This window comes from Echeneis naucrates, chromosome 8 (genome assembly GCF_900963305.1).
Source record: "Echeneis naucrates chromosome 8, fEcheNa1.1, whole genome shotgun sequence".
NCBI classification, from domain to species: Eukaryota; Metazoa; Chordata; class Actinopteri; order Carangiformes; family Echeneidae; genus Echeneis; species Echeneis naucrates.
In genome coordinates, this window is record NC_042518.1 from 8490538 (window position 1) to 8516698 (window position 26161).

Sequence of the window (26161 nt, forward strand, 5' to 3'; positions counted from 1 at the left end):
GACATCTCCAAAATTATCCATCAATAATGACTGACATACGTTAAAGGCAATAACTGTAGGATTTCTGTATGTATTACGCCTATTTTTTTTAAGTACAGTGTGCACCATTCAGAATAATATTGTTGTAGATTTGTGGATAGGTAGTATATTTCAGACTAAGTTGGGCGGGAGGTGTTATTACCAAGCCACTGTTATTGACTCATCCTGAGGTTGAAATCCAAAATTCATCCATTCGGGACGAGCTGGGCTTCAAACCAAGCGCTTCCAACGTGCTCTAAAGTCGACGTAGTGACGTAATCTCTTTGTGTTGGCAAATCACGGTGTACGCTGGGCGGGCATTGTGAAGCTGTAGTTGAGTGTTAGCAGGCTAACTAGAGAAAGAAAGCTAACTAATCGTGAAAGTGGAAGTGGAGCTAACGTTAAAGGAAAAGGCAACTGTCATAACCGCAAAGGGAACTGAAATTTCACTGAAGGATTTTTTTTGGAAGAAGACTACATGAACCGATTTGTAGCCGGTTAATCTAAGACCGCGTTTGTCAGATGCCCGAGGAACATTTTGGATACTACATCGATTGTCCCATTTCCAAACGGAAACCATTTCTGGACAGACAGTTCGTGCTAGCCAGCTAGCTAAGTGAATCATCCAGGAGACTTTTCATTGTCACCTAAAAACCCAAACTGAATGTTTTGTCTGTCATGAGTCCGGCCGGGTGCTCCCATGTGAACGGTTATAAGGTGGATAACTGGAAACAAAATCTTCGAGTCATATACCAATGCTTTGTTTGGAGTGGTACTGCTGAGACCAGGAGACGCAAGGTAAAAACACAGGAACTGCAGCGTTAGCTTCACAAACAAAAGTCGAATCGGTTTAAACGTGGCACATGCAGACACACAACCGGAGTGCAAACGATTTCCCACTTTGAGCACAAACGCTTGAATGCGTTTGAACACAACTACGGTCTCAGTCAAACTACTCTTGCAGCAGCAATGTTGCTAGTTAGCCAGCTAGGATATCACCGGTAAGTTAAGCTAGCAAGACTCTGCCGCTGTGGGCGAGCTGCGGAGACTTCACAGCAATTTTCAACTGCAGCACAAAATGTGTCTGAAGTTGCTGAAGCTTTTTAGTCGTATTCTGGTGAGCCAATCGACAGGGCCAGCCGAGCTCTGCATTTGGTAGGTGCTGTACCGTTAGCTGGATGGCTAAAGTTGGGTTTTGTGTGGAGTTGTGGCCATGGGCTAACATTACCTCACCAAATGGACCCATTGTGTGTCTCCACACGCACACACTGGGTCCACAGATCACCGGGTAGCTCCTGGGCATCCCGGATCAGTGCGTTTTCTGCATTGGTCATTCTATTAGGAGTTTGGATGCTGAGGGCTCAGCTCGTTACTTTACTGCCAATTTGTTTGGTAGCTCATCCCACACCTGCTCGGCCTACACAGCCCCGAACAGCTCCTCAGAGTGTGAAGTCATCACTGGACTGTGTTGCAGTCTGCCTCACTTTCCCTCCCTTGCTCTCCCCCTTCCTTTTAAACTTAGACTGTTTTTATTTTTTGCTTTGTTTTTTTTTTTTTTTAATAGTTTTTGTGCTGTGCATTTTGGGAAAAGAATACTAAAGCTTAATTTTTCTACTGTGGATTAGCAACATTTTGTAGGTTGCTTGATTGTTGTTCAAAGAAAACAATGCCTCTCTTATATATGTCATACATCTTTATGTCGTTGTGCTAAAATAGGTGCGTCAGAGTGATGCAGGATGGACAGAGCTGGTGAGTTAATGCTTATTCTCGCCTCATCTTCACTGACATACTGTAGATAGTACAGATGAATAAGAGCTGACTTGCTTTCTCTCCTCTTGCTCACCTACCTGTGTGCCTTAGTGCATTTTCATTTAATGGACTGAATTTTAGATGTAAACCTATATAGCGGAAGAATTCAGCCCCATCCTTCTATCTGCTGTGATCCACTGTTCCAGCCAACAAAACTGCCTAGTGGGAGGGAGGACTGTGAACAGAACATCCAAAAGCATCATTCAGTTACACTGAGGACACGTCAAAGCAAACAGCTAGTGCAAAATGGTCAACGACCCTTTTGCTGATTCAGTGCTATGGAGGCTTCGGGTTAAGCATGGTGTTCACATTGTGTTTTTTGATGCGATTTACACCCTGATATACATCAGAATTACAAAGTACCAGAGGACATCTGAAAACGTATGCGGCAGTCTGGTGGTGTAGTGGGTGACACTGCAGCAAGAACAAATATTAATTTGTCTACCTTTTTCCCCTCTCACACACTATCTCAGAGGAATGGAACCAACAAAAGCTCAGTCAGTCTGTCACAGATATAAGACGGGTGGGGTGTTTTCTAATGCTTGCTTCATAGGGATACAGCCTCCTAGGTGTGCTAAGCTCTTGAAACCTGGTTTGTTGGTTATCCTTGGGAGAACAATTTTTGGGACATTTTTGGCCTTTAATATTACAGTAGTGGTGAAGCAGTGACAGGAAAGTTTGGGGGAAAGATGGATGACATCCATCAAAGAACCCTGACTGGATTTGAGCCCAGACTATCGAAGTGAGGACCAACCCTAAGTGGTATGCCACTGTGGCACTCCAGGAAAGCCATTTTTGTATTGGGTTTGGAAAGCTTATCTTGCTTTTGCCTTAAAGTTACCTTAGACAAACACCTTTTAGATCTCTGATATGTAAAAAAAAACCAAAACAAAAAACAACAAAAACAAACCAGTGACAGCATGTGAGAGGTGTGGCAAAATATCTCTGCTGTGACCATGCCCTGTACTTGGTGGCAAGCTGCATCAGTACAGGTTTGAAGCTCACTAGTTTTTTGTTTTTTGTTTTGTTTTTTTAGTTTTTAGTTTTTGAGGTTAGAGGGCGTTCAGAAACAGTTGAGCATTCAAACCGTTGAGATTGCAATGTTGTGAGAAGGCCTCTGTTCACTGTAAGATTGCTACTTTAAGATTTCACTGTATTTTATGCTATGTTCTCCTTCAGTCCATGTGATTTCATCCCTTTTCACGTATCACTGTGTAACAAGTAATCTTACATAATTGAAAGTAGGGCTTCATTTGTGTCTGTATCTAGAAAACTGCTGTGGAATACTGTACTTTGTCTGATAATGAAATTGTAGCTGTATAATTGAACTTATAGCTATATTTTTGACTGTAATACAAATGAAAATGTTAAATGAGAACATTGGGTAGTTTTTTGCTCGATGTTTTTTTTTTTATTTTATTTTATTTTTTTTATAAATGCATGTTTTTCTCCTTCATCTTTATTTTTATAGACTGTGCCAAGGAAGTGGCCACCCTTTTCTGTTACGTTGTTTGACTATCAGCATTTAAACATAGTCAGCTTTGTGTATGAAAGGAATTCTTTCAGCTTTGCATTGTGATTGTGATTTTGTTGTGTAACAGCTGTCTAACATTTGTTATGGTGTGTACTTGGTTGCCCCTGTTCTGCTCATCTTTTCCCAGACAATGATTGTCCAGGTAACTGCTATAGAGAAGAAGGAAACGAAGGGTCCCTCACTAATTACTCTCCAAGATGTCTGTATAGGAGCATGAGTCTTGTGGCTCTCACCTCTTTCAACGAGCCCCTTTTACCGCCTAACTAATCTGAAATGCAGAGCAGGTGTTGTGCTGCTTCTCTGGTACCCAGGTAGTTTATTCTCATGAGGTGAGGCAGTATTGATTTTTTTCTTCAGTTATGAATTATGGTTTGGCTTGCAAGACTTTAGCATGCCCTCCTGGTATCTTAACATTGTCTAAATAGGTGTCTGAATAGATGAATTTCAGTGGTGCATTGACACACAAAGACAGGGAAAACAGTTGTAAAGAGACACCTTAGTTAAGACATTATGATTCACTGACATGGGAAAGAAGGGCAGGACTTTGGCATTATAGTCAGACTTGTTTTAATTAGGCAGTGCCTTTTTATCCTGAATTGCGGTTTTTCACCTCCCCTTGTTTTCCTCGTGTCTTTTTCTCCTTTTCTGTTGTCTATCCTCAGCAGCCTCCCTGCAAGCTCTCATTCCCTGCACCTCAAGCTAAAATCAATTCTCAAGAGATGTGCAGGAACATTGGTGGAAAATCTGTCACCTGCTCTGCATGCACAAACTAAAACTCACAGGGGCTCACAAATGGTTGGATGAATACCATAGTTACTAATTTCAAGAGATTCCAATAAAGCTTACTGGGGCTTCGGATCTCTTATCTTCTTTTCAGAGATATGAGGATAGTAATCCTTTTGACAGGTTAGTCCTTGATGTAGTGCTCCATGAAATGCACAAGTGTCAACTGTAAAGTACGGGGTTTGACAAATTTGTCATTGTTGTGGCCTCCATTAGGTTTTATATGTAAACATTTCTTAATTGTCTTTTGTGCACAAGCACTAATTACACCTAAATCATTCTATAATTGTATATGATAGAAATGCTCCATAGAGAAAACAATTAAATGCAAATTGGGCAGTATATTAAAGATGTCCCATTATTTTAGATAGCAAAATTGAGCAGCATGCAATTTTTTTCTGATGTGGTCAAGGTATACTACATCACAAGAGCTGCTTACTGTCAGTTGATAAACAGATTCTGATTGGCTGTGTCACATAGCCAGAGAGACTACACCCATGTAAACTGCCAGTTTGGGTCATGTCACAAAAATCTGCTTAATGTCAAGGGGAAGTATTGTTGTGATCGACTTCCCCTTCTAGTTTCCTGGGTCCTTTCCTTTACTCCTTTACCAATCTGTTATTACTGCGTTGTGATATTTACTGATTTCAGAGAGGGATTGTTTGAGCTTGTAAAGTGAGCTCCAGTTTAATTTTGTCTGAGCAGATTTCTGATGTTTCCTTTCTTAATTGAGATTCATATGCCACCAGTTTGCATATTGGCATTTAAGCAGATTTGTTCAGAACGATGTCAGCACAACGCAAAGATGGAGACCTGCCCTTGCTTGTAACAGTTGAATTCATTCCTCTCTAAACCCAGATTTCAGTCATATTCATAATTTATATTTTGTGAATGGCTCTGGTGGAGGAAGCATGGTGTAAATATTCATGAAGGTCATGGTTATTTATTTTGTGTGCCGCTCCATCCAGCAGGATGGACTCGATTTACCATTTGTAAGAGAAGGTTCTGTGTCTAGTAAAACACTGCTACCATGAAGGAATCTGTCATGCAGTAAAAGCAGAGCTATTATGTTAGAATGAGTGGAAATTGGATGAGATGAAAGCAGGGTGGGTGGGGTTGGTAGAATTATACAGCCATAAAGGCTTTGAAGAATTTGCTGTCACTTTGAATAAAGGGGTAAGGGTCGTGATTAGAAAGCTGACTGAACTCAACTCTTTTTTTTTTTTTATACTCCAGTTTTGATAAATCATACGTGATCCGAGGAGCCACAACACCCCGCTCCCACAAGTTCAGACCTATTCCCTGCTTGCTATGAGACTGAAATAATTTGCCAGATATTCTTGGGAATTTCAGAGAATGATTTTCAAGGATGACACATACTTCTTTCTGTCCCTCTTCTCACCCACTTTACACACACACACACACACACACACACACACACACACTGCACTGATGCACAGCCCATCCTGTGCTGGGAGCACAGATCAGTCAGATCAGTCTCAATCACATCATAGGCCTGTTCCCTGACTCATCAGCATACGTTTGTAGCATCAGGATCTGTTCTTCCAGCCTTCTCATAGGCCTCACTTGTTCCTCTTCGCCATTCACTCCCACGCTGCTTCTTCCTGCTTTTGATTTTTTTTCTTTGCAAACACAGTTCAGCCCCCAATTCTTGTTGCCTTTTCATTATCTCATTAAATGTGTGCAAAGCTTATTTGCATTGTTTATTTCTTGGTAATTTTAAAACTATAGTTATTGCATGTCCTATTCAATGTATTGTTAAACTGACACACTGAAATATAATTTCCTAATCATTGAGGTTGGTATCTGAATTTTTCAATCCCTATGAAATGTATAGCCCGGCCTCTATTTTTTCCTCAATTTCACCACTTCTTTTTACTCATTCCACAGCTTCATATCCAGCTTTTGCCAGGTTTAGTGATGGCAGACTTTGGTTTTTGGCTCTCATCCAGGCCTTTTTCTTCTGTGTTAGTGTGCTTTCTGTTGCTCCCAGGCCTTGTCTAATGTGGCTTTTGGTCTGTCAGTCACCATGGCTGTGGCTCAGTGACTCAGACTAAACAAATGGCACAAGGTCTACAACCTCCTCCCAGAGTAATCTGGAGCTTGTGGTGTCCCTTTCACATACTATTGCTTCCCAGTTTCTGACTACGCCAGGTTGATTGTGCCTCAGTGCTTTCCATCCTTTGATCAAATCTTGCATTTCTGGTTAGAGATGCTAAAGGAGAAGAAAGGCTTTTGTGTGGTACTTTTTGCAGTCGACCAAGAGCTTGGTCTGCGACTATGCTTTGGCAATCTTCAATTATAGAGCAATCCTGGAGAACTATATCTGCTGTTTGCATAGACAATTGGATGAGATGCTACAGGAAGCTGTCAATTGGCCTTTATATTTTACATTGCCTTAAGAGAAGAGATATTGGGAAGACTAAAATACTACCAGTTTTACATTTTAATCAAAATAGTGGCATTTGTTATATATCTGCAGGTAATTTTAACCTAATATATTATGTGAAAGCACCATGTGTGTTGAAGAGCATGAACACTGCATCCAGCTCTATTCTCAGCACAACCTCAGCAAAGATCCCTTTTTTTTGTCCTTCTTCCATCTTTCCCTCACCCAGTGGTAGTACTTCTAATTTGACTGCCCGAAAGCCTAAGGAAAGACATTACTGATACACAACATTGTGGTCATGGCTTGAGCCAACCAATGAGGCTGCTGTCCAACCCTCTCTTAGTATCACCATCTGGCTAATGAGCTGTCAATCACTCTCCAGGGCCTGACCAAACCCAAATCCGAGAGGTAATCGACCTCTTGCAGTGTGGACACTCAATTGTCCCCTATTTTATTTTATTTTTTTAAATCTTCAATGAAAGGGACTGAATAATTTTTGATTAGGGTAAAACATGTTTATAATTCCTTTCTGTATATTTTAGCCCTTCTCTGCATTTTCTCTTCAAGGGTGTCTCTATCAAAAAAATGTGGCACGCTTGACCTGTATATTAGTAGCCTTGTGGACCTTTATTGGTGCATTTCTGTTAAAGAAGTAATCGACATGTGATCTGATGAGATTTGACTCCTTGGGGAGTCTCAAGTCAGAGGCCATGTGCTGTGGGTGTTGGTCACATCCACAGTCCTCCTTCTGTGTGTGTGCTTGTTCTTTCGGTGGAGCGACGTCATGGTTGTGGGCATCTGGTATCCGCAAGGTTTGACAAATGATCATACAGCCTTTTGTTTAGCTGAAGCTAGACTGTTAACCATCTGTGCAGACAAAAACAAACACACACAACCTCTCCGTACAATCTGTTGCCTTGCTGTACATTTATGTCAATGTATGTTGTGATTATTTTTGTAGCTCTGGTCCATCTACATCCTGGGGCATTGGATAGATGTTGGTGTAGTTGTGTGACGCGGATCTGTGCAGTAATTCTTAAATACTTTTAATGCAGTACAGCTTGTTTCTAAGTATGTATGTGTATTCCACTAGAGTATTTCTGAAATGTGTGTATAGACTTAGTCAAAGAATAAATGCATCTATCACACCATCATACAACATAATGAAAAACCAGGATGTTATTGTACTTATGTCAATGGAAAGCCTTTTGCTGTTCTGATCTCTGGAAATCAAGAACCTAATTCTCCCCAGTTGAGCGATCGAAATCACATTCACACTTCTTGCACACCATAGGCTGGAGCTCAGGGTTTAGCTATAATGTCCTTAGAGCAGTGTGTGACAGTATGAGGCCAAACTACACTACAACTCAGATTTGTTTGGATGAAGTGGGAATATTTTCTCACTGAAAGACCATACGGCATGTCATTGTCAACAGAGGTTGCAATGAGCTGATGGAGGATAGAAGTGAAAGGAGAATGGAGTGAGATTTATATTGTATCTGTGTGTCTCCAGGGCTATATATTGGGACTGCATATTGCAGTCTAGGCATTGTCATGTGGAGATAGTGGGGATGTGGGCTTTGTGGGGGGAGGGAAGGGGCAACAGCATCATCTTGCCAAAGCACTGACAGGCTGCAGCCCCACGGGGTCAGTAGGCAACATGGTTCTGGAGCATCACCACCAGTCTCCATCCCAAGCCTCTATGCATGTGTGTTCAAACAAATGTCTAACACTGTCCATGTGTACTGTATGCATGTTTGCAGAAAGATTATTCTCATCTTTGTATGCATATGAGCAGTATGTGTGCCAGCTATTGTTAATAGTGTTGGTGTGTGTGTTTAGAGGCATTCACAGGCTGATGAGTGTGAGGCAGCATGGTGAGTCACTCTCATATAGTCATCCTCTCTACTCTGTATTGACTCTCACTCCACACCCCTCTCCTCCTCTCCCCTCCCTGATCAGTTCTTTGCAGCAGCAGGAGCGTGCTCAGTAGAGCCAGACCTTTGTCCACATCGTAATCATCATCATCATCATTCTCTATCCTCCTCAGTTGCAGCTCATCACATTACTGGCTCTATTTGAATGTATGAATGCATGGACCTCAATGCTTAGGAAGGAATTATATGGCGAGATTTAAAGAATGCAGGAGGAGAAGCAGGGCGTAAGGAATGAATTATGCTTCATTTAGATTTATGCGCGCAGTGAAACCAAAACATCAGAGAATTCATAGCTGCTCTGCCTAAGTTATTGTTTGCTGACAGCTACTGAGCCCCACAAAGCATGTAATGCTATCCTATGTTCATGTTAAAGATGTATTGTAGATCCATTCATCCAGCTAATGCTTTTCAGAATCTATTCTTTCATCAATCAACAGCTTTATACACCAGTGGGTCATTCCCTGGGACATGGAGCTCAGCCTAACTGGCCTCAAAGAGCACATCTCAAATGGAAAATGCAGTCTAGCGCAGCACGAGTGTGACCGTGCTACCTGTCCAACACTTGTTCTAGTCATCTGAACCAGCGGCTGATCAATAGCTGATCTAATAGAACATTAAAAGCCCTGGGCGCACAGAGATGCAAGACTGCTGACACTGAAGAATAGACAGCCTGTGAACTGTGGGCGCTGGAGCTGAGATGGATTTTTCTGCCTGCTAAAGGGGTGTTAAAGCAGGGGAGGAGGGGGTAATGAGGAGGGCAAGGCGTTGCATTGGCGGGTTTTCTTGTCTTTGAGTTGGAGTCCTGGTGCATTGAAAGAGGAGGGGGATTGATGGGATCAGCTCCTAGTTTGATGTGGCACAGAGAGGCAACTAAAAACATACATTTAACTAAAATCCAGAAATATTGTTTCTATGCAAGATTCAGTCTGTCTTTATTCATTTTGATCGTGCATGAATTGTTTCTTATAGATTTAAAGCACAGGCCTCCTCTCCAATTCATCTGTCTTCTTCTTTCCGTGGATGCCAGTGACAAAAGCTCTATCTTAAAACTTTAGACTTTGCTCTAGATGTCATACTTGATCTTGGTTATCGAGTCAGTCAACAAATTGTTTCTTCCACCATCTCCATCACTCATCATTTTCCCTCAAGGAAAGGGTTCCTTTCCTTCTTTGCTGCCGTCCTTTCTCTTATTCAGGGCTGCCTGGCTAACTGGCTACTTTGAATAAAAATAGAGCTTAGTGTCTTCAAGCCTGAACATCCCCACTACTGGAGTGTCATCACAATGAAGCCCACACCCACTACTGCTCAGCCAAAACAAAGGCCCAGTATTTAATCTAACACCCATTCTTAGCATACTGTGATATGAGCAAATGATCAAGTGACAACCGAATTTCTTCTATCTGGGTCTGCTATTTCAGTTTGCACCCACCTCCTCAATAAAAACTTCAGACACTTTCAGTCCACTCTCGAAGCTCTGCACAATTCTGCCAAAAACTTGTTTGTTTTCCTGTTGAAATCTGACTTCTGCAGTAAGGAAATTAGACACGTTTTAAGGGAAAGCCCATTGTCTCATCAGGTTGTTAAACCATCTTCAGCAGACGTGCTTAAAATAAAGCCTAATTAACAAGCAGTAAAAGTAAAGAAGAAATAGCTTCAGGCAGTAAAAACCAACTATGGCTCAAACAATTGTGATTTTTCTTGTTTTCCCACATGTTGAAATGTCAAGATTCAGAGTTGCTGCCTTGGTATCATTGTTCCTGTTTCCAATTATTGAAATGCTTTCATACTTAAATTGTGTGTTTATTAAAGCAGTTTCACTTTTATTCATGTAGTCATCATATTACACAGGCTATTCTTTGAGCAGTCTGTGTCATCCTGAGAAAAGGAACAGAGCTGACTGGCTACACCTCTTTTCTTTCCCCCTCTGGTACACTGAGCTGCCCCCCCCTTCCCCCGTAGACGGTGTCAGATTATACTATTGTATCACAAGTTAGAAGATAACAATAGGCAGGCAGACAAAGCAGAGGGTTGTGGAGTTTGTGTCCATCTTGAGTTATGGAGGAGTTTACCAGAAAACTGGCAAAACTGCCCAGCTAATAGTTACTTTCTCATTTTGTGTCAGTTCACCTCACACCTCATTTCCCTCTGTCTTCCATGAGTGGGCGACTTATTGCAGCAGGTCTGCACCCCAAAAGGCTTAGATTAAATCTGTTTCCTCTCCTTCCATCCCTTCTGCTATTCAGTTTCTCTCAAAGCAACCATGCTGACAACTTTGTGATGCACTTTCACTCATCTTTCCTACAGAACCCTTCAGATGAAGCAGTGCAGAGTATTACTGAGAAGTTACTGAATTTAGAAATCACCCAGAAAAGAAAAAATAAGGAGAAAACAATGCTTCACAGGCTTGTGGGGTATATCACAGCTGCATCTGTTTCTTTTTCAAATAGAGAGCAGCCCCTGAAGTTCTGGATGGCAGTATTATCTTTCACATTGTTCAGACAGTGTCAGCTTTAACATTTTAAGGCACTGGAGTATTGAGGCCTTGATAATGCACATATAGTGTGTGTGTGCATCTGTATTACTTTTCTACCTGATATTTCTGGCTATTTTCAATGTTTCTTTTCCCTTTCTTGCCTTACAACACTTGTCCAATCAGATTTGGGCAGTCATGGTAAATTAAGTCTACTCAGCGTTATATTTTCTCACTTTTGTGGCTTTATTGTTTTGCGCTAGAACTGGGCAATTTGGTTTAAAAATAAAATCTCAGAATTTTTCACACCAGACGAGTTACCCTTTCCTAAAACTAAAATAACATTTTCCAAAACACGTTTGGCTTTTATTTTGTTTTGATTTACCCTTCTGGGATTTGAACAAAATTGGCAAAGTGCAAAATGTTCTTATTTCGGATTTTTTGTTTTTCTCACAAAGTCTGACAACATTTTTGTCCAAGTGGGGTTGACGTACGTAATTGTCAGAGATGGTCAACCTAACTGCACATCACTGCACCTCTGCAAATCACATTAGATAGTGAGGGCTTTATTGCCCAGCCCTACTACTACAACTACTCTGGTCACTCTTGTGTGCTGTTGTCAAACAAATGACACACATTCCATCCCCAGCTAGTATATGCATCAGAAAGATCTTACTTTTATTTTTCATTGTGCCCGCCAGGCATTAAATCCCATCATGCCCTGCATGTGTTAGACAGCGAGAGATTCCGTGTGGAAATACGTTGTTATTCAAGTGCATTGGATTTGTCACAGGCCCATAAGTCTTTAGCCTGTCTTCATATCAGATCTATTCAAGTATCCTCCAAAGTGTTTGTGTGACTGACTGGTAGATACAAATCTAACTCAGCTGGCAGGGACTTCCACCCGCCTGCCGATGCCACTCTTCAGCATAGCTCAGGGCTCTGTCCTGCTGCACAGGATTTTCTTCCCATACTGACTCACTCTGGTCTTTCACACTCTCAATTCCTGTTCCCTGTCTCTCTCCACCCCAACCCCTGGTCCTCCCTTGGTTCTTTCTCTCCAGGCCAAGTCGTGCATTTGTCACATGTGTGGCGCCCACCTGAACCGACTCCACTCTTGTCTCTACTGCGTCTTTTTCGGCTGTTTTACGAAGAAACACATCCACGAGCACGCGAAAAACAAGAGGCACAATCTAGGTAAGGCACACAGTTAGTCACTGCACTCTCAACTCTGCGCACTCTCAAAATCTATTCTAGTGAGTTAAATATCCACTTTAAACTATTAATACAATAGTCTAACTCACAACGGAGCTTGAGTACATTGCCCCGTCTCACATCACGCCAGGCTTCACATTCACATGCACCCCTGTGGTCCAATGCAGCACCAGCTATTATCATTGAAGGATTACAGCATTACTTTAGGCCACTTCCTCCTCTGAGCAGACAGGGAGCTGAACCTCACTCTAACCGCAGCACATTACCATTCTGGTGGGATCTCCTAAGCCAGTCAAATGTCATGGGTTTAAGCTATAACATTTGCCTTCTTGCTGCAGCAGAGGAGGAGTAGACATTGATAATTCACAACTACATGATTGCATAGCTTCAAACTCACATGCCAATTAAAGGAAATAAGACAATAGCACTAATAAGCAAGATTTACCATGACAGGGACATCTATATATAGAAACAGGGAAGACATTGGGATGGCTTGATACTCACCTGAATATTTAAGTGATGTAATTTCCACAGTTTTGCTACACACACATACCCCAAGTGCATGGCCACAGTGTTAATTAACTGTAAGCTTTCCACAGGAGCCTCCCTGACATTGGCACTCTGGATTAATTTGATTAGAGGTGCAGAAGAACAAAGTCTTCTGTCTGCTAGATAGTGAGCTCACTTCTTGTGGCCCCTTTTACATATTTTTCACTTCCCTTTCCCAGCAACCTCCCTCCTTAATACTCTTTCCTATCTGCTTCCTGTACTTTTGTTTTTTTCAAGCTGCCTCATTCTCAGTACCACTGTCACATCCTCTTCTCTTTATTTCACTTTTTTTATGTTCTCATACTTTGTTCTCATCCTTGACTCAACGGAGCAAGATGTATGAATTCCTGCCTGTGTGTAGTACTTGATATCCTTTTCCTCTCAGTTCCACTTCTGTCACTTTCATTCTTCTCTCAGACGTTGGTGTTGTTCAGAAAGAAGAATGCTATTCAGTACAGTTACCTAATGTGGCCATGCTTTACCAGCAAAAAGAAAGAGGACATAAAATAACCAACGTGATTGTTGGTCATGAGTCTTCATTTCTTTTCCCTCATTATTTATGTGTGTCTCATAAAAATGTGTAGCACATAAAAAAAAAAAACATTTCTGTATATGCTGAATACTCCCCAACCACATTTATTGGCACCCCTGTTGTTAATTTAAATTAGATCCCTCAAGAATCTAAAATCCAAATAAAGCACACTGACAGTTCTTAATTTTAAGTGACCACATGACCTGAATTAACAAATGCTGAGTTTTACTGAATAAAGGAGTGGCACAGGAATCTGCACCGAAATACAGAACCATGTATGTAGTTTTGTAGTGCTTTTATAGTCTGGCTCAGAGTGCTTTACATTTCAAGCACCATTGACCTATTTGTACATGTAGTTCTTTATTCAACACACATATACTCACACAGTGATGGTACAACAGGGATTTTTAGGGTTCAGCATCTTGCCCAAGGACACTTTGATATGCAGTACTGGAGGACCTGGGGGACTGAACGACTGACAACCTGCTCTGCCTCTTGAGCCACAGCTACCCCTCTTCAGCGACATACTGGTGCCCTCAATAAGCTCTCATTGAGAGAACGGCACAAATTTAGGAAGAGTGTTTGGAAAAAACCTTCCAAAATAATCAAGTCTTTATTTTCTATAATGATTTATGGACTGATGACTTTATGAATGCAGTACAGGTGTTTCTCGGTGAATGCATGGTGGAGAACATCACCACGCCATTTTCAGGTGTAATGTGTTAGCCTGTGCCAAAGGGGTCATTGGTCTTTTTGCCCGACAATGGGCGCATATCCAACAGCAAAAAAGAAGAACACCTAAAGGAGCTTGAACACATTGGCAAAGACGCAAAGACTGCCAGCAGTTCAGTTTCAGTTTCATTTATTTCTGAAGATAACCAATGTTTTGACCAGGACTGTACATGCACACTCACGCACAAAAAAATTGATAAAAATGTCACATGCACAAGTCAGGTTTTACATGATGTGCTGCTCACTTTGTCAGTGTGGGTTTCACCAAAATCAGAAAAATGTCTGGTTCAGCTAAAGCACATATCCAACAGCAAAAAAGAATGCCTGAAAAAGAAAAGATGAAGTGATTTAAAATGGCCAGCAATAAGTCCTTATATCAATCCTGTTGAAACATTCAAAGAGCGTTCCTGTACACCTAAAGGAGCTTGAACACATTGGCAAAGACGCAAAGACTGCCAGCAGTTCAGTTTCAGTTTCATTTATTTCTGAAGATAACCAATGTTTTGACCAGGACTGTACATGCACACTCACGCACAAAAAAATTGATAAAAATGTCACATGCACAAGTCAGGTTTTACATGATGTGCTGCTCACTTTGTCAGTGTGGGTTGCACCAAAATCAGAAAAATGTCTGGTTCAGCTAAAAATAGGTTGTCACGGCAACAGAGCTGAAGTATTGTTGCCGTGGATTTGGAGAATGGAAGAGGATGGTATGTTAGTTGAAAGCATAGGCGGGGGTTGGAGACATACACCTTTTCCATCACTGCCTTCTTTGTATCTCCTATCGCTGTTCATTGCAGGCGATCAGATGCAAACATGTAGTGGTAAAGTGGAAAAGCACTTCACTGCCACTTCTCTGCATCCATACATCCAGCTGGGAGCATGGACAGTAAAATAAAACATTGTGTTTGACTGTGCTGAAAAAACTATTTGTAATTATGGCACAACCTCTCTCCCCCCTTTCCCTCTTTCCTCCCTGCAGCGATAGACTTATTATACGGCGGAATATATTGTTTTGTGTGTCAAGACTACATATACGACAAAGACATGGAGCAGATAGCCAAAGAGGAGCAGAGAAAAGCCTGGAAATTGCAAGGTAAAACCATTTTGTTTTCTGTGCGAGAACTTAATGCTGTTTCTGGGACAAGGCCATCTGAGCGCCCTCTTCCGTCAGATTATTTGTCTGTCTTTGTATCTACAGGCATAGGGGAGAAATACACAACGTGGGAACCGACCAAGAGAGAGCTAGAATTATTACGACATAATCCAAAGCGGAGGAAAATCACTACGAACTGTACCATAGGTGGGCATTATACTGGAAGATTCTCGCTACACATTTTTAACAGTATAGTTTTTTGAGTTATTTGGTGTATGTATATTAAGTCCATATGTCATGCATTGATACTCGGGGTTAATATTACCAGCCAGTCCACACACACACACACCGTGTTCCTTGTCTGATAGCACACCAATGTGGTTCTCAACAGTGCCTGTTGTGTTGTCTCAGTTGTGTGTTGCTATGATTTTGTCTCTGATTTTGTTCACACATTTTTGCTGATGTCACTCTATTTGCTGTGTTTTGCCATCCTTCATCAATTTATATCTTCAAATAGCTCAGCTAGTAGCGATGATTGAGCAGTAGACTGAGAACGACTATAAAGTGTTTCAGTTCTTGCTGAGTGCTCTCAAACCAAACCAATCCATGCTTAGCTGGATTAGACCCAAGACCTCACTGTGTCTCACCTGTTCTACTGGCCATCACTGGAAGGACTGTAGCTTTCTCACTTTAAATGAAGCCATTCACAGCTCAGGGGTCTGCGCCAGGGGAGACACAGTTTTGCTGGCAACCTGGTTCAACCATATTATGTTCCTACACGGTCAAAAAATCTGAATCTGAAATCTGAAACTGCTCGGGTTTATATCTAATAATTACCTAGTTAATTCATATGTCTGCAAGAAACAAATTGAACTGCCACTTGTATTTTTATTTTTTTTTATCAATTAGTAGTCCTCTATTGAATGAGCAAAAGAATAGTGGCACACACTCACAACCAAAAATGTAATCAGGTAACTGGCATTCTTGCTCAATTAATGCCTTAAATTAATATTTTATCATTAAAGTAGATCCTGATTGATTTCCTGTCTGTATGAATCTGTATGAAGTATGTGTTTGTGAAGTATCAATAAAAACTAGATGACTACATTTAAAACTAAGAACACAAGGTTCAATCAACATTGGCAGCATCAGCATCAGATTGCTGTCAGTTTTAATCTGTACCATGTTGTTCTCACTTTTGATTTCCTCTCCTCTTGTCCCACAGGTTTACGAGGGTTAATAAACCTGGGCAACACATGTTTCATGAACTGTATTGTTCAGGCCCTAACACACACACCACTGCTGCGAGACTTCTTCCTCTCTGACAGACACAAGTGCGAGATGCAATCAAACTCCTGTCTGGTGTGTGAGATGTCGCAGCTCTTTCAGGAGGTATGATACACAGTTTGCATGTGTGAACTTGTTATATAGGGGTCTCTAATTGCTCAGTGAAAAGAAAAGCATAAGTCCCCCTCCTTTAAATCAACTGTATAATACAGAATGTTCTTTTGCACTGTAACCCACTGTAGATGGCTGAGTCACTGTTGCGCTCTCTTATCGTGTCCAAAGAGGGAAGCAGAGAGGAAGGAAAAATCCTGTCTGGAAGGAATGTGCAGGGCCACATACAAATGAATGAGCAGAATGCAGTAATTACACCTTTATTGGTCCTGATCACCCAGTGCGAATTATGTTGCATAGCCATTTATAGTCCTGACTCAGCTCTTTGTTACAAAAGTTTTGCATTTTACGTGGAAGAAACTCGTTGGCCTTGAATGTTATGTAACGGCTGCCTGGTCTACTCCCACACTGCCTCGCTTTTTTTTTTTTTTTTTCTTTTTTCTTTTTTTCTTTACACCCTCTCACTTCACAATATATATGGATCTGCAGATGGTAAGTGGTGTTATAATGAGTTGAGTCACACATGTACAGCCACCCCTGTCCTGTACTGTCACAGCTGGCTGAAATGTTCAGCTGGTAATCACTCACCTTCATTGCTCAGAAAATCAGTCATTGATTGAGTATTAAGCAGTGTCTGCAACAGAAAGTCATACAGGAAGAAATAATCAATACTTTTAATACTAATCAGCAAAAAAAACTTACCGTTTGCAAATCTGTCCACCTTACCTTGTCCAAACTCTTTATTTTTGTTCCTTGTTTCAAATTCCTTATCATCAAAAGCTATTTTCTGACTCCACCTGAACCCATGATCGTGACGTGCGGGCTGCTTTAATCAGCCTCTCTGCCCCTCCACCACCACCCTTGCTCTTTCTTCCCTGTTTTCCCCCATCTTGTAGTGCATTTCAATTGTCAACTACATTCATGCTGTGGAAAAGGAGTGTAGTCTGTACAACTCAAAAGAGGCATCAGTGTGGCGTGTTTTCCCTTCCTCACAGCTCAATCTGACTTGAGAGAGAACTGTGGAGAATAAAGTGAGGTGTGCATGATGTGTTGAAAAATGAGGGCCCTCTCTGGCATTAATGAGCTCTGGTTAGAATTTCGTTGTACTGTTTACAATCTGCTAGTTCTTCTCTTCAGCTCTGTTACTTTCTTACCCGCATCTCATGACCCTGACCTGGATTGTCACTCACTCTGATTCCCATGGCAACCTAAAGGCTCTGCAGCTCTTTACAAATGGATGTTTTTCAGCCTCTCATCCCCTCTCTCCAAGGATGTGCTGTCGTTAGCGTTCCAGTGGTGTAGTGAAATTCGTTCCTGTGTGACGAGACCTATAGAAAACAAGTGGTTAAAAGAGTCATGTGATCACCTTGACTGACAGAATATCGGTGTTCTGTCTCACCAATGAATTATAGATGATGAAATGTAGCTGCAATGTCAGAAAATAGATGCTAAAAAGTGATGCACTTGTTAGCAATGTGAGAAAATAGGCTAAACACCCCTTTTCTTCACCCGCCATCATCTTTTTTTTCCCCCACTGTTCTCAGTTCTACTCGGGCCACCGTTCACCCCACATTCCCTTCCGGCTGCTGCACCTGGTATGGACCCACGCTCGTCACCTCGCAGGCTATGAGCAGCAAGATGCCCATGAGTTCCTTATCGCAGCGCTGGATGTACTACACAGGCACTGCAAAGGGGACACCATCAGTGAGATTTCTTCAATTCGCTATTATGTTTAACAATATCATCCTTATTTGTGTACACAGCTTTTAGGGTCAAAATCATATTAAGTTGTCTCTGTCAGTATTAAGTTTGAAAAGTTGTAAGTCTTTTTTACTCAATATGTCTTGAAATATTCAAAAAAGCATTTAGTTCAGGCCCGGATTAAAGCTTCTAACAGAATACGACACATACAAAAAACAGTACAGCAGAGAGATTGAGAGGTGCCACCTACTGTCTCTGTCTAATGCCACATGTGGAGTTGTATGTTTGATTACCCGCAGAGCAGAGTGTGCCACTACACTGAAAGCATAGTGAAGGAGTTTGATAGTGGAGTCTTCCAAAGGGACAGAGAGCATGCAAGCAGTGTGTGTTTGATTTGAGTAGGCCCTACTGCAGTGCAATGACAGGCTGACTCACTCTTAGATGCTGCAGTAAGGCTTGCTCTCATTGGCTAAAGAAAGACTTGTGAAGTGAGGTACAGAGAGCAAAGAGGCTCTGCTCCAGGGGGGATGGTGAAATGAGAATAAGGTTCAGAAGGAACCCTTTAGAGGTGCTACAAAAGTTGTTGGGTGTTTGTGTGCTTACTCCTTTTTTATCTCTGTGCTCTCTGCAGGAGACGACAATGGGAAAAAGGCCAACAATCCAAACCACTGTAACTGCATCATTGACCAAATCTTCACTGGTGGCCTGCAATCAGATGTAACCTGTCAAGTTTGCCAGTAAGTTTCAGCTCCTGTCTAATGTGTCATGTGGCTTTTTGCAAATCAAAGGAAACAAAGGAAAATGTATTGAAAGTAAGTCCCACCCAAGATGTTTGCTGTCCATTCTTCTTAACTGATCACATGAATCGCATCCCCACCTGTACCAATGTTCCCTCTTTTCTTACATTGCCTCATTCATACATCATCTCCCTATTCTCTGATGCCATAACTGCATCTCAACATTGGGCTGATCAATGTAGACACAGTTCCCTTGTCCTATAGTTAGTGAACGAGTGGATGTGGCCTTTCCACTGCTCTTATTTAAGGGCCCAGTCCCTGCGGAGCTTTTGCAAGAGGGGCTGTCTAGACAGCAGCAAACCCAGGCGTTGCCTGCCTGCCCCCTCTAGCTGTCCTGTCACATTAGCACTAGCACAGTGCACTGAACTGCAGAGCACCTTGCCCAGACTAGCAGGCAAGCTGTTCAATGTTGTCTGCGTCCACAGTGAGAAGTGAGGCTACAAGAGCAAAGCTTGTGATGGTATCTTGCATATCGTTCAGCCATAAATTGACCCTCCCCTCCCACCGTAGGCAAAAAACAAAACAGAAGTGGTACCATACTGGTACCACATTACTGCAGGGCTGCCTCTCACAATTACAAATGCGTGACCACTTGACATATCAGCCCCCTGCTGGTACTATTGGGTCTTACAGCAGTATGACTCATCTGATTAAAAGTAATAAGGTGTGACAGCCCATTCCCTCTGCATATATATTTATGTGTACTGCATGCAGTCAATACTGGAAGCCACCATTTTCCCTAGGCTGCAGTCCATCACAGTCATCTAACTGCAATAATGCAAATTCCTTATGTAAAGCCAATTTACTTTGATGTAACACTCCATTGAATTGCAAATGAGCCTGGAAGAACAGTGCGGATGTTATGCGCATGCACACACTCAATCTCCCAACCGGTTTAAGCAAAAACATGATCAGAATCTCTCGAGGCTGTGTGAATTTAAGTGTTGTGTTACCATCCATGTCATCATCCTTTCATCATGACCTGTAACGTGACACACAAGCCTACATACAACCACACATCATTTATTAAACATCATAATTGGGCTCCCCCTTTTTCTTTTTCCTAGTGGTGTTTCCACAACGATAGATCCATTCTGGGACATCAGTCTGGACCTGCCTGGTTCATCCACACCTTTCTGGCCACTCAGCCCAGGAGGGGATGGCAGTACAGTGAATGGAGAGAGCCACCTGTCAGGGTCCACCACACTCACAGACTGCCTACGCAGGTATACCCTTAGACTCCCCCTTATCCAGATTTTGTAATATTGAATATCTTCTAATCTCTCTTGTAAAAAACCCACCAGTGTGACACCTTTGTTGTGCATCCTACCACTATCCTCTATGCTGACATACAATAACACTAAAAATGTTAAAATGATGGAAATTTTAACATTTTGGAAGGATAAAGTGCTATTGCAATCTTTCTTCCTATTTTCCTTTAGCAGGCTTATGTTCCTGTGTTCCCTCCACCGCCTCTTCGAATTCATATGAATCCAATGTCTCCTTGTAGACAAAATAAATTTAATTTATCCCTCCCCTTGTATGTGGGGTCACATGTTGCCTGCTCATGCACAACAACCCTGTTATCTCTGGATCTCATCTTCTCCCATCACCACGTTGGCAAAGCAGGTGTGACCCCTCATATCTCCTCTACTCGCTCTTCTTTCTTGCAATTTCTTTTCCTCCTCTCCTTATCTTATTTCATTCCCTCCCCTCTCCACCTAATTCCTTTTCCCTTGTGCCCTCTCTACCTCTCACATTTATCTTTCCCTCCCCAGCCCCCATCCCCTCCCTTTCTCTCACCTCCTTTCCTTCTGAGTTTTTTTTTTTTTTTTACTGCAGCTCCTCACACACCCCTAGTTGCTGCAGCAAGTCTCTTAAAGGTACAGAACTGGTTGGTGCTGTTGCCGTGGTGATAGGTGTTGGCAAGGCTCTGGGTTGGATGCACTGAAATGCGGAGTAGCTGCTCTAAAACTCACCAGGCAGACTTGATGTTAGGACTCTTAGATATCTCCTGATTTCATCAAACCCAGCATCGTAACACTTGTATGACTAGACAGGTGTGGCAGGGTGTAGATTTAAAGGATGTGTGTAACATAACAAAAAAACAGCATACCATACAGAAACCATAACTGTTCTCTTCACCCTGTCCATTTCTCCCTCTGCAGGTTTACGCGGCCTGAGCATCTAGGAAGCAGTGCCAAAATCAAGTGTGGCGGTTGCCATAGCTACCAGGAATCCACCAAACAGCTGACAATGAAGAAGCTCCCCATCGTAGCATGTTTCCATCTCAAAGTGAGTCAACCATTGACAGTGTGCTGCCAATTATCACTTGATCCTTTGTCTGTCACTGTCTGACAAGTTGATGATTAAAAGGTACATTGAGATTTAATCCCACATCAAATTGTCATTCATCACTCCAAACAAGCAGATAGAGCAGAGTGCTGTATTACAGCCATGGGCAGGAATATGATATATTTTGACCCCTGTATATGCAGCCTTACATTTGATGGCGGCAGTGTTCAGATTTTGCAGTGGCTTTGCTGTCTGGTGCATTGCATGGGCGTAATCGTATTGTAATTCAGTTGTTGTTGCACTACCTCCGAGTGTGTTTCACACATTGTCCCAAGACACCTATGATGTTATTGGCTTGTGAAGTCCTCCACTGTCCATGTTTTATTTATCATACAGTATTGGAAGCCTATAATCTATTTATGGTATTCATGAGAGCAGCAGAATATGGTTTAAAATCAATCCCAGTCTCTTATTATCTTGTTATGAATGCATAAATGTGTGAAAGCCAGGCTGACAAACTTGCGTGACCATGTTTACCTAGATCTGTTGTACTTTGTATGTTGTAATGCCGGTGCCTGTTATTTCTAAATATGTTTATTCTCCCCTCCCCCCTCTCTGTCCCTTGCCATTTTTCTGCCCCTTCCCCCCATTCCTCTCTGCTCTCTTCTCACCCTCTGCCTTTGGCCATCTCCAGCGGTTTGAGCACTCTGCTAAACTGCGGAGGAAGATCACTACATATGTTTCCTTCCCTCTAGAATTGGACATGACGCCTTTCATGGCATCCAGGTAAGTGTCCCATTGAAGTCAGTGTTTTTTGGGTATTTTTTTTCCCTTAACAGGCCGTCTCTGTTTCTCTATCATTCATTAAATTGGTCATGTTACTGTGGCCACTAGTTAGCAGCTCTTATTTTTGTTCATAAATCTATGTTTACATTTTATACATATTGTGTACTCACTTTGGTTGCACATATCTGCATGTGTGCCAGCACAGCTTTATAAAATGCTTTCTATAAATACATATTAGTGTCAGTGGAGCACTCAGCAACAGACTTGCCCCACCCCTGGCTGTAGCATCCATTCACTTGTATTCAGTGATGGAAAGCTCATTAGTGCCACAGGCAGGGGAGAACAAGGACTTCTGCTTTCACAGATGGGATAATACTGTCACCTAGTGGACACGTGTGTGAGTGCAGTATATTCACAAATACATCCATTAAAATGTCTGTCTTTTTCCTCTTTCTTGTCACCTGCAGTAAAGAAAGCAGAATGAACGGGCAGTATCAACAGACGGTTGATGTATTAAACAACGACAATAAGTGAGTACCTTGGGAAACATGTTGTACAAAGTGATTTATGAACACACCTCATCAGCATTGACACTGCAGCACTGTCATCACAGGAGAAATTCCTCCTCTAGCACAGCAACACGTGCTAATGACCTGAGGCAGCCGGCTGTGACTTTCCCAAATTAAATCAGCTTGAAGCCTATTAAAAGCTGCTTAGTTTTCTTCATCCGTGGCAGTTACAGTAGCTTTCATTTTCCATGACATTTGCTAGGAATTTACTGTTTAATACAGTTGACAGGTTGCTTGTGGTGAAGACAAGAGGCAGAATGCAAGTTGCTCTTTAATGTGTGAAAGAAACTGTGCTGTGCTTTAGGCATATCAAAGCTTTTGTCCTTACAGAGGATTATAAGGCTTTTTTAGATAGTGAGAGTGCAACAAAGCAAAACAAAAAAAAATAAATTCAGAGGAGGGTGTTGAGCGAGTCCATCAAGATCTTTATATTCCTTTATTTGCAGGTATTCCTTGTTTGCAGTGGTCAACCATCAAGGCACATTAGAGAGTGGCCACTACACCAGCTTCATCCGCCAGCACAAAGATCAGTGGTTCAAATGTGATGACGCCATAATCACCAAGGCCAGCATTAAGGATGTACTCGATAGTGAAGGGTGAGACTGGAACTAGGCAACAGCAGTAATGCAAGAATGCAGCATGAAACTTCATTTGAAATCAAATGTTTCTCTTTTTTTTCTACAGGTATCTCTTATTCTACCATAAACAGTTCCTCGAGTACGAGTAGTCTTAGTGACCACTGACCACGAAGAACCACTGCTTCTAATGACAGAGCCAAGGGACTGGGGACAGGATGAAACACAAACACACAAACCTACCTGAAACTCTTTGACTACCAGTCTGCTCCTCCAGCGCTGGAGGACAAAAATAATAAATAAAAAAAAAAAAGACGTGTGAAATCATGCAACCTTTCAAAAGAAAAAAAAAAAAAAAAAAAAAGCACTGAGCTACTTCTTGGCATCTACTTGACGAAACTGAATGAAGAGGAGAGAAGGAGGAAGAGTCGGGCTTCATCAGTTCCAGGCTTAGGCAGAGGGAGGAGGCCCCACACCCCTCAATCTCTCTCCCTTTACCTTACTTCCTGCTGCAGGGGCCGAGTCTGAGCGTGACTGACTCTCATGTTGATTGGGCACATCTGGATTTTTCTTACAGTATTCTGAACCCCTATAACCACACACCCTCACACACAAACACACCCCCTCCATTTCTCTCCCATGGTGCTTTTGTTTCAACTGACCAAGCATTTAACTTAGTCATGATGGAAGACATGTCATATGCACTTGGGACTGAAAATAAAAAAAACAAAACAAAAAAAAAAAACAAAAAAACAAAAAACAACAACAAAAAAAACCTAATCAAAAAAAAATAAAAATTCAAAATAAAATCAATGTATTATGAACTTTGCAAGAACATTTTTAAAGGTATGGTTATGATTCTTATCATTTGTGAATTTAGTTATAAAATACTGTATGAATCTAGTATACATCTATTTTTAAGAGCAAAGAAAACATGGGAGAGCTTAGAGATGCTGCCTTTGCCAGTTGCTGAGGAAGCGCTGCCATGGAAACTAAACAGATTTGGACCTGAGTGTGCTCATGTTCCATTATTTACTTTGTTGATTGTTTTATTTTTAAGTCTGGTTGAGGGCAGGGAATATCTATTTTTTTAGCAACTCATTGAATTTTGAGGGGTTTTTTTTGTTTACTGTTCTTTTTCTGTTAAATTTTTTTTTTTATTTTTTAGTTTCAGTACAGTCATGTGTCCCTCGCTGTCCTGGTACTGGAAATGTTTTTGGACGTATTATACTTTCATTCTTGTGGAATTGTTGGTATAATGATGGTGATGATTAAATTGGCTCACCTTTGCTGTTTATGAATTGTATGTTGAATGTGAGCTTTGGGTTTCGTTTGGCATTCTGAAGAGAAGACATACATACAACACATTGAACTCCAGATGAGCTCCTCCATTATGTGAGAATGCTGTGGTCTCTCCTCATTAAACACCTTGAATGCTCTGCAAAAAAAAAAAAAAAAGAAAAGAAAAAAAAAGCCCATTTAACAACACTGCATGCAACTGGGCTTGTGATCTAACAATGTGAAGAACTGCCCTCAGTAATGCCTCAAGGCCTGCTGCCCATCAAGACTTTTGTTCTGTGTTTTGAGGATGGGAAGGCGATCATTTGACATAAAGGGGGTAAAACACATCAGTGGGCACCGTGCGGCCGCAGCCTGGCTCTGAATCCATCAGTGTAAATCTTCTCCATGGCAACTGTGTGGCTGGTATAGACCGGTGTGGTTCGTGGTGTGTCTTGCCTCTGCAGTGCAGTAAACCCAGTGCTCTATTCAATCAGTATGCTGTCAAGTCAGACTTTAGATAATGCACATGCACATCAGGGTGTTGTGGTATGTTTTGTTTGAATATCACTGATTGTGTATGTATTAAAAAAAAAAAAATACTGAATAAAAAAAACTATTCACTTGTGTATAAGATGAGGGCCCTAACCTATCACAAAGTAATGCCACATAAAAGAATAAACAACAACCCTTGGTTGTTTAGCTGCTCTGTAATTGAAATCAAACATGCATATCCTTCGGTCTGCTGCAGAACCGCTGCGAGAGGACAAGTGGGTTTCTCAACAGTAAAATCAAAGACTTGTGAAAATGGTCGCACTATGGTTTTAATGTATCATGGAGCAGTTAAGGCCACCCAAGGACATTCAGGGACATGGCTGAAACGAAAAGGAAGAGGAGAGCTTCATTATCCGTTTCAGTGATTAAACTCAGAACAAAACTGGAAATCTGTATGTACGTTTTTGTTTTGGTTATTTTGTGTCTCATTCCTTCAGTTTACCCTTCCCTTCATGGGAACAGTGTGATTGGCATGTACACCTTTATCACTGCTGCCAAGGTATTATCATGATGAAACGAGAGAGCACAGTAAAGAAAAAGAAGCTCAGTTCATGAAGACCTGACAGAAAAAACACAAACACTCACAGAGTTGCATTTCTGGCCACAGCTATGCGTTTGACCATGGCGCCACGCTGTGGTCAAACCAAGAACCACAACGCTTTAAAAAAAAAAAAAAAGAAAACCCAGCGTTCAACATTGTGCCACTTCAGACTGAAAAGAAATTATATTCCCAAGATACACCCTAACTTTAAAACGCGTTTCACAGGCTTTGTGTAACATGCAGTCCATTGTGCCAGAAAGATTAAATATGAAGAAGTTTTGACGTCTATATACTTTGAATTTATTGTAATTGTTTGCAAAACCAAAATTTTGATGTGAAGAAACTTACAATTAATTTTTTCTTATTTCATACCATTTATTATAAATTTCTTCCAGAGAGATATACCACAATATTTCCACCAAAAGAAAGTTGACACTATTTGGTTTCAACACAACTATACACAATCTTTGCTCCATCAAATGTGATGTGAAAAAAGAAACTGGAAGAACATGCGAGACATGAAAAGATTGACCAAGGGTTTTGAAACTTCTCCTTCTAGCATAAAAAAAGGGGAACAGACA

The 26161-nt window shown here is 41.5% G+C and overlaps 1 protein-coding gene across 3 annotated transcripts; it reads left to right on the top strand.

The window, feature by feature from the left end:
• Window positions 1–357: 357 nt before the first annotated feature.
• Window positions 358–24689, top strand: usp22 (ubiquitin specific peptidase 22). 3 transcript variants are annotated; one of them, XM_029508459.1, is made up of 14 exons: window positions 358–816; window positions 1735–1767; window positions 12026–12158; window positions 14972–15085; window positions 15191–15292; window positions 16311–16477; window positions 18028–18187; window positions 18816–18921; window positions 20049–20207; window positions 21150–21276; window positions 21971–22062; window positions 22530–22592; window positions 23078–23227; window positions 23316–24689. In XM_029508459.1, exons 1-14 carry the CDS (start codon window positions 697–699, stop codon window positions 23356–23358), a joined length of 1569 nt encoding a protein of 522 aa, XP_029364319.1. In that variant the 5' UTR covers window positions 358–696; the 3' UTR covers window positions 23359–24689. The 3 variants fall into 3 exon arrangements, with proteins under 3 accessions (XP_029364319.1, XP_029364320.1, XP_029364321.1); XM_029508460.1 differs by lacking the exon at window positions 1735–1767; XM_029508461.1 differs by lacking the exon at window positions 1735–1767 and having other exon boundaries at window positions 18819–18921.
• The last annotated feature ends 1472 nt before the right edge of the window (window positions 24690–26161 follow it).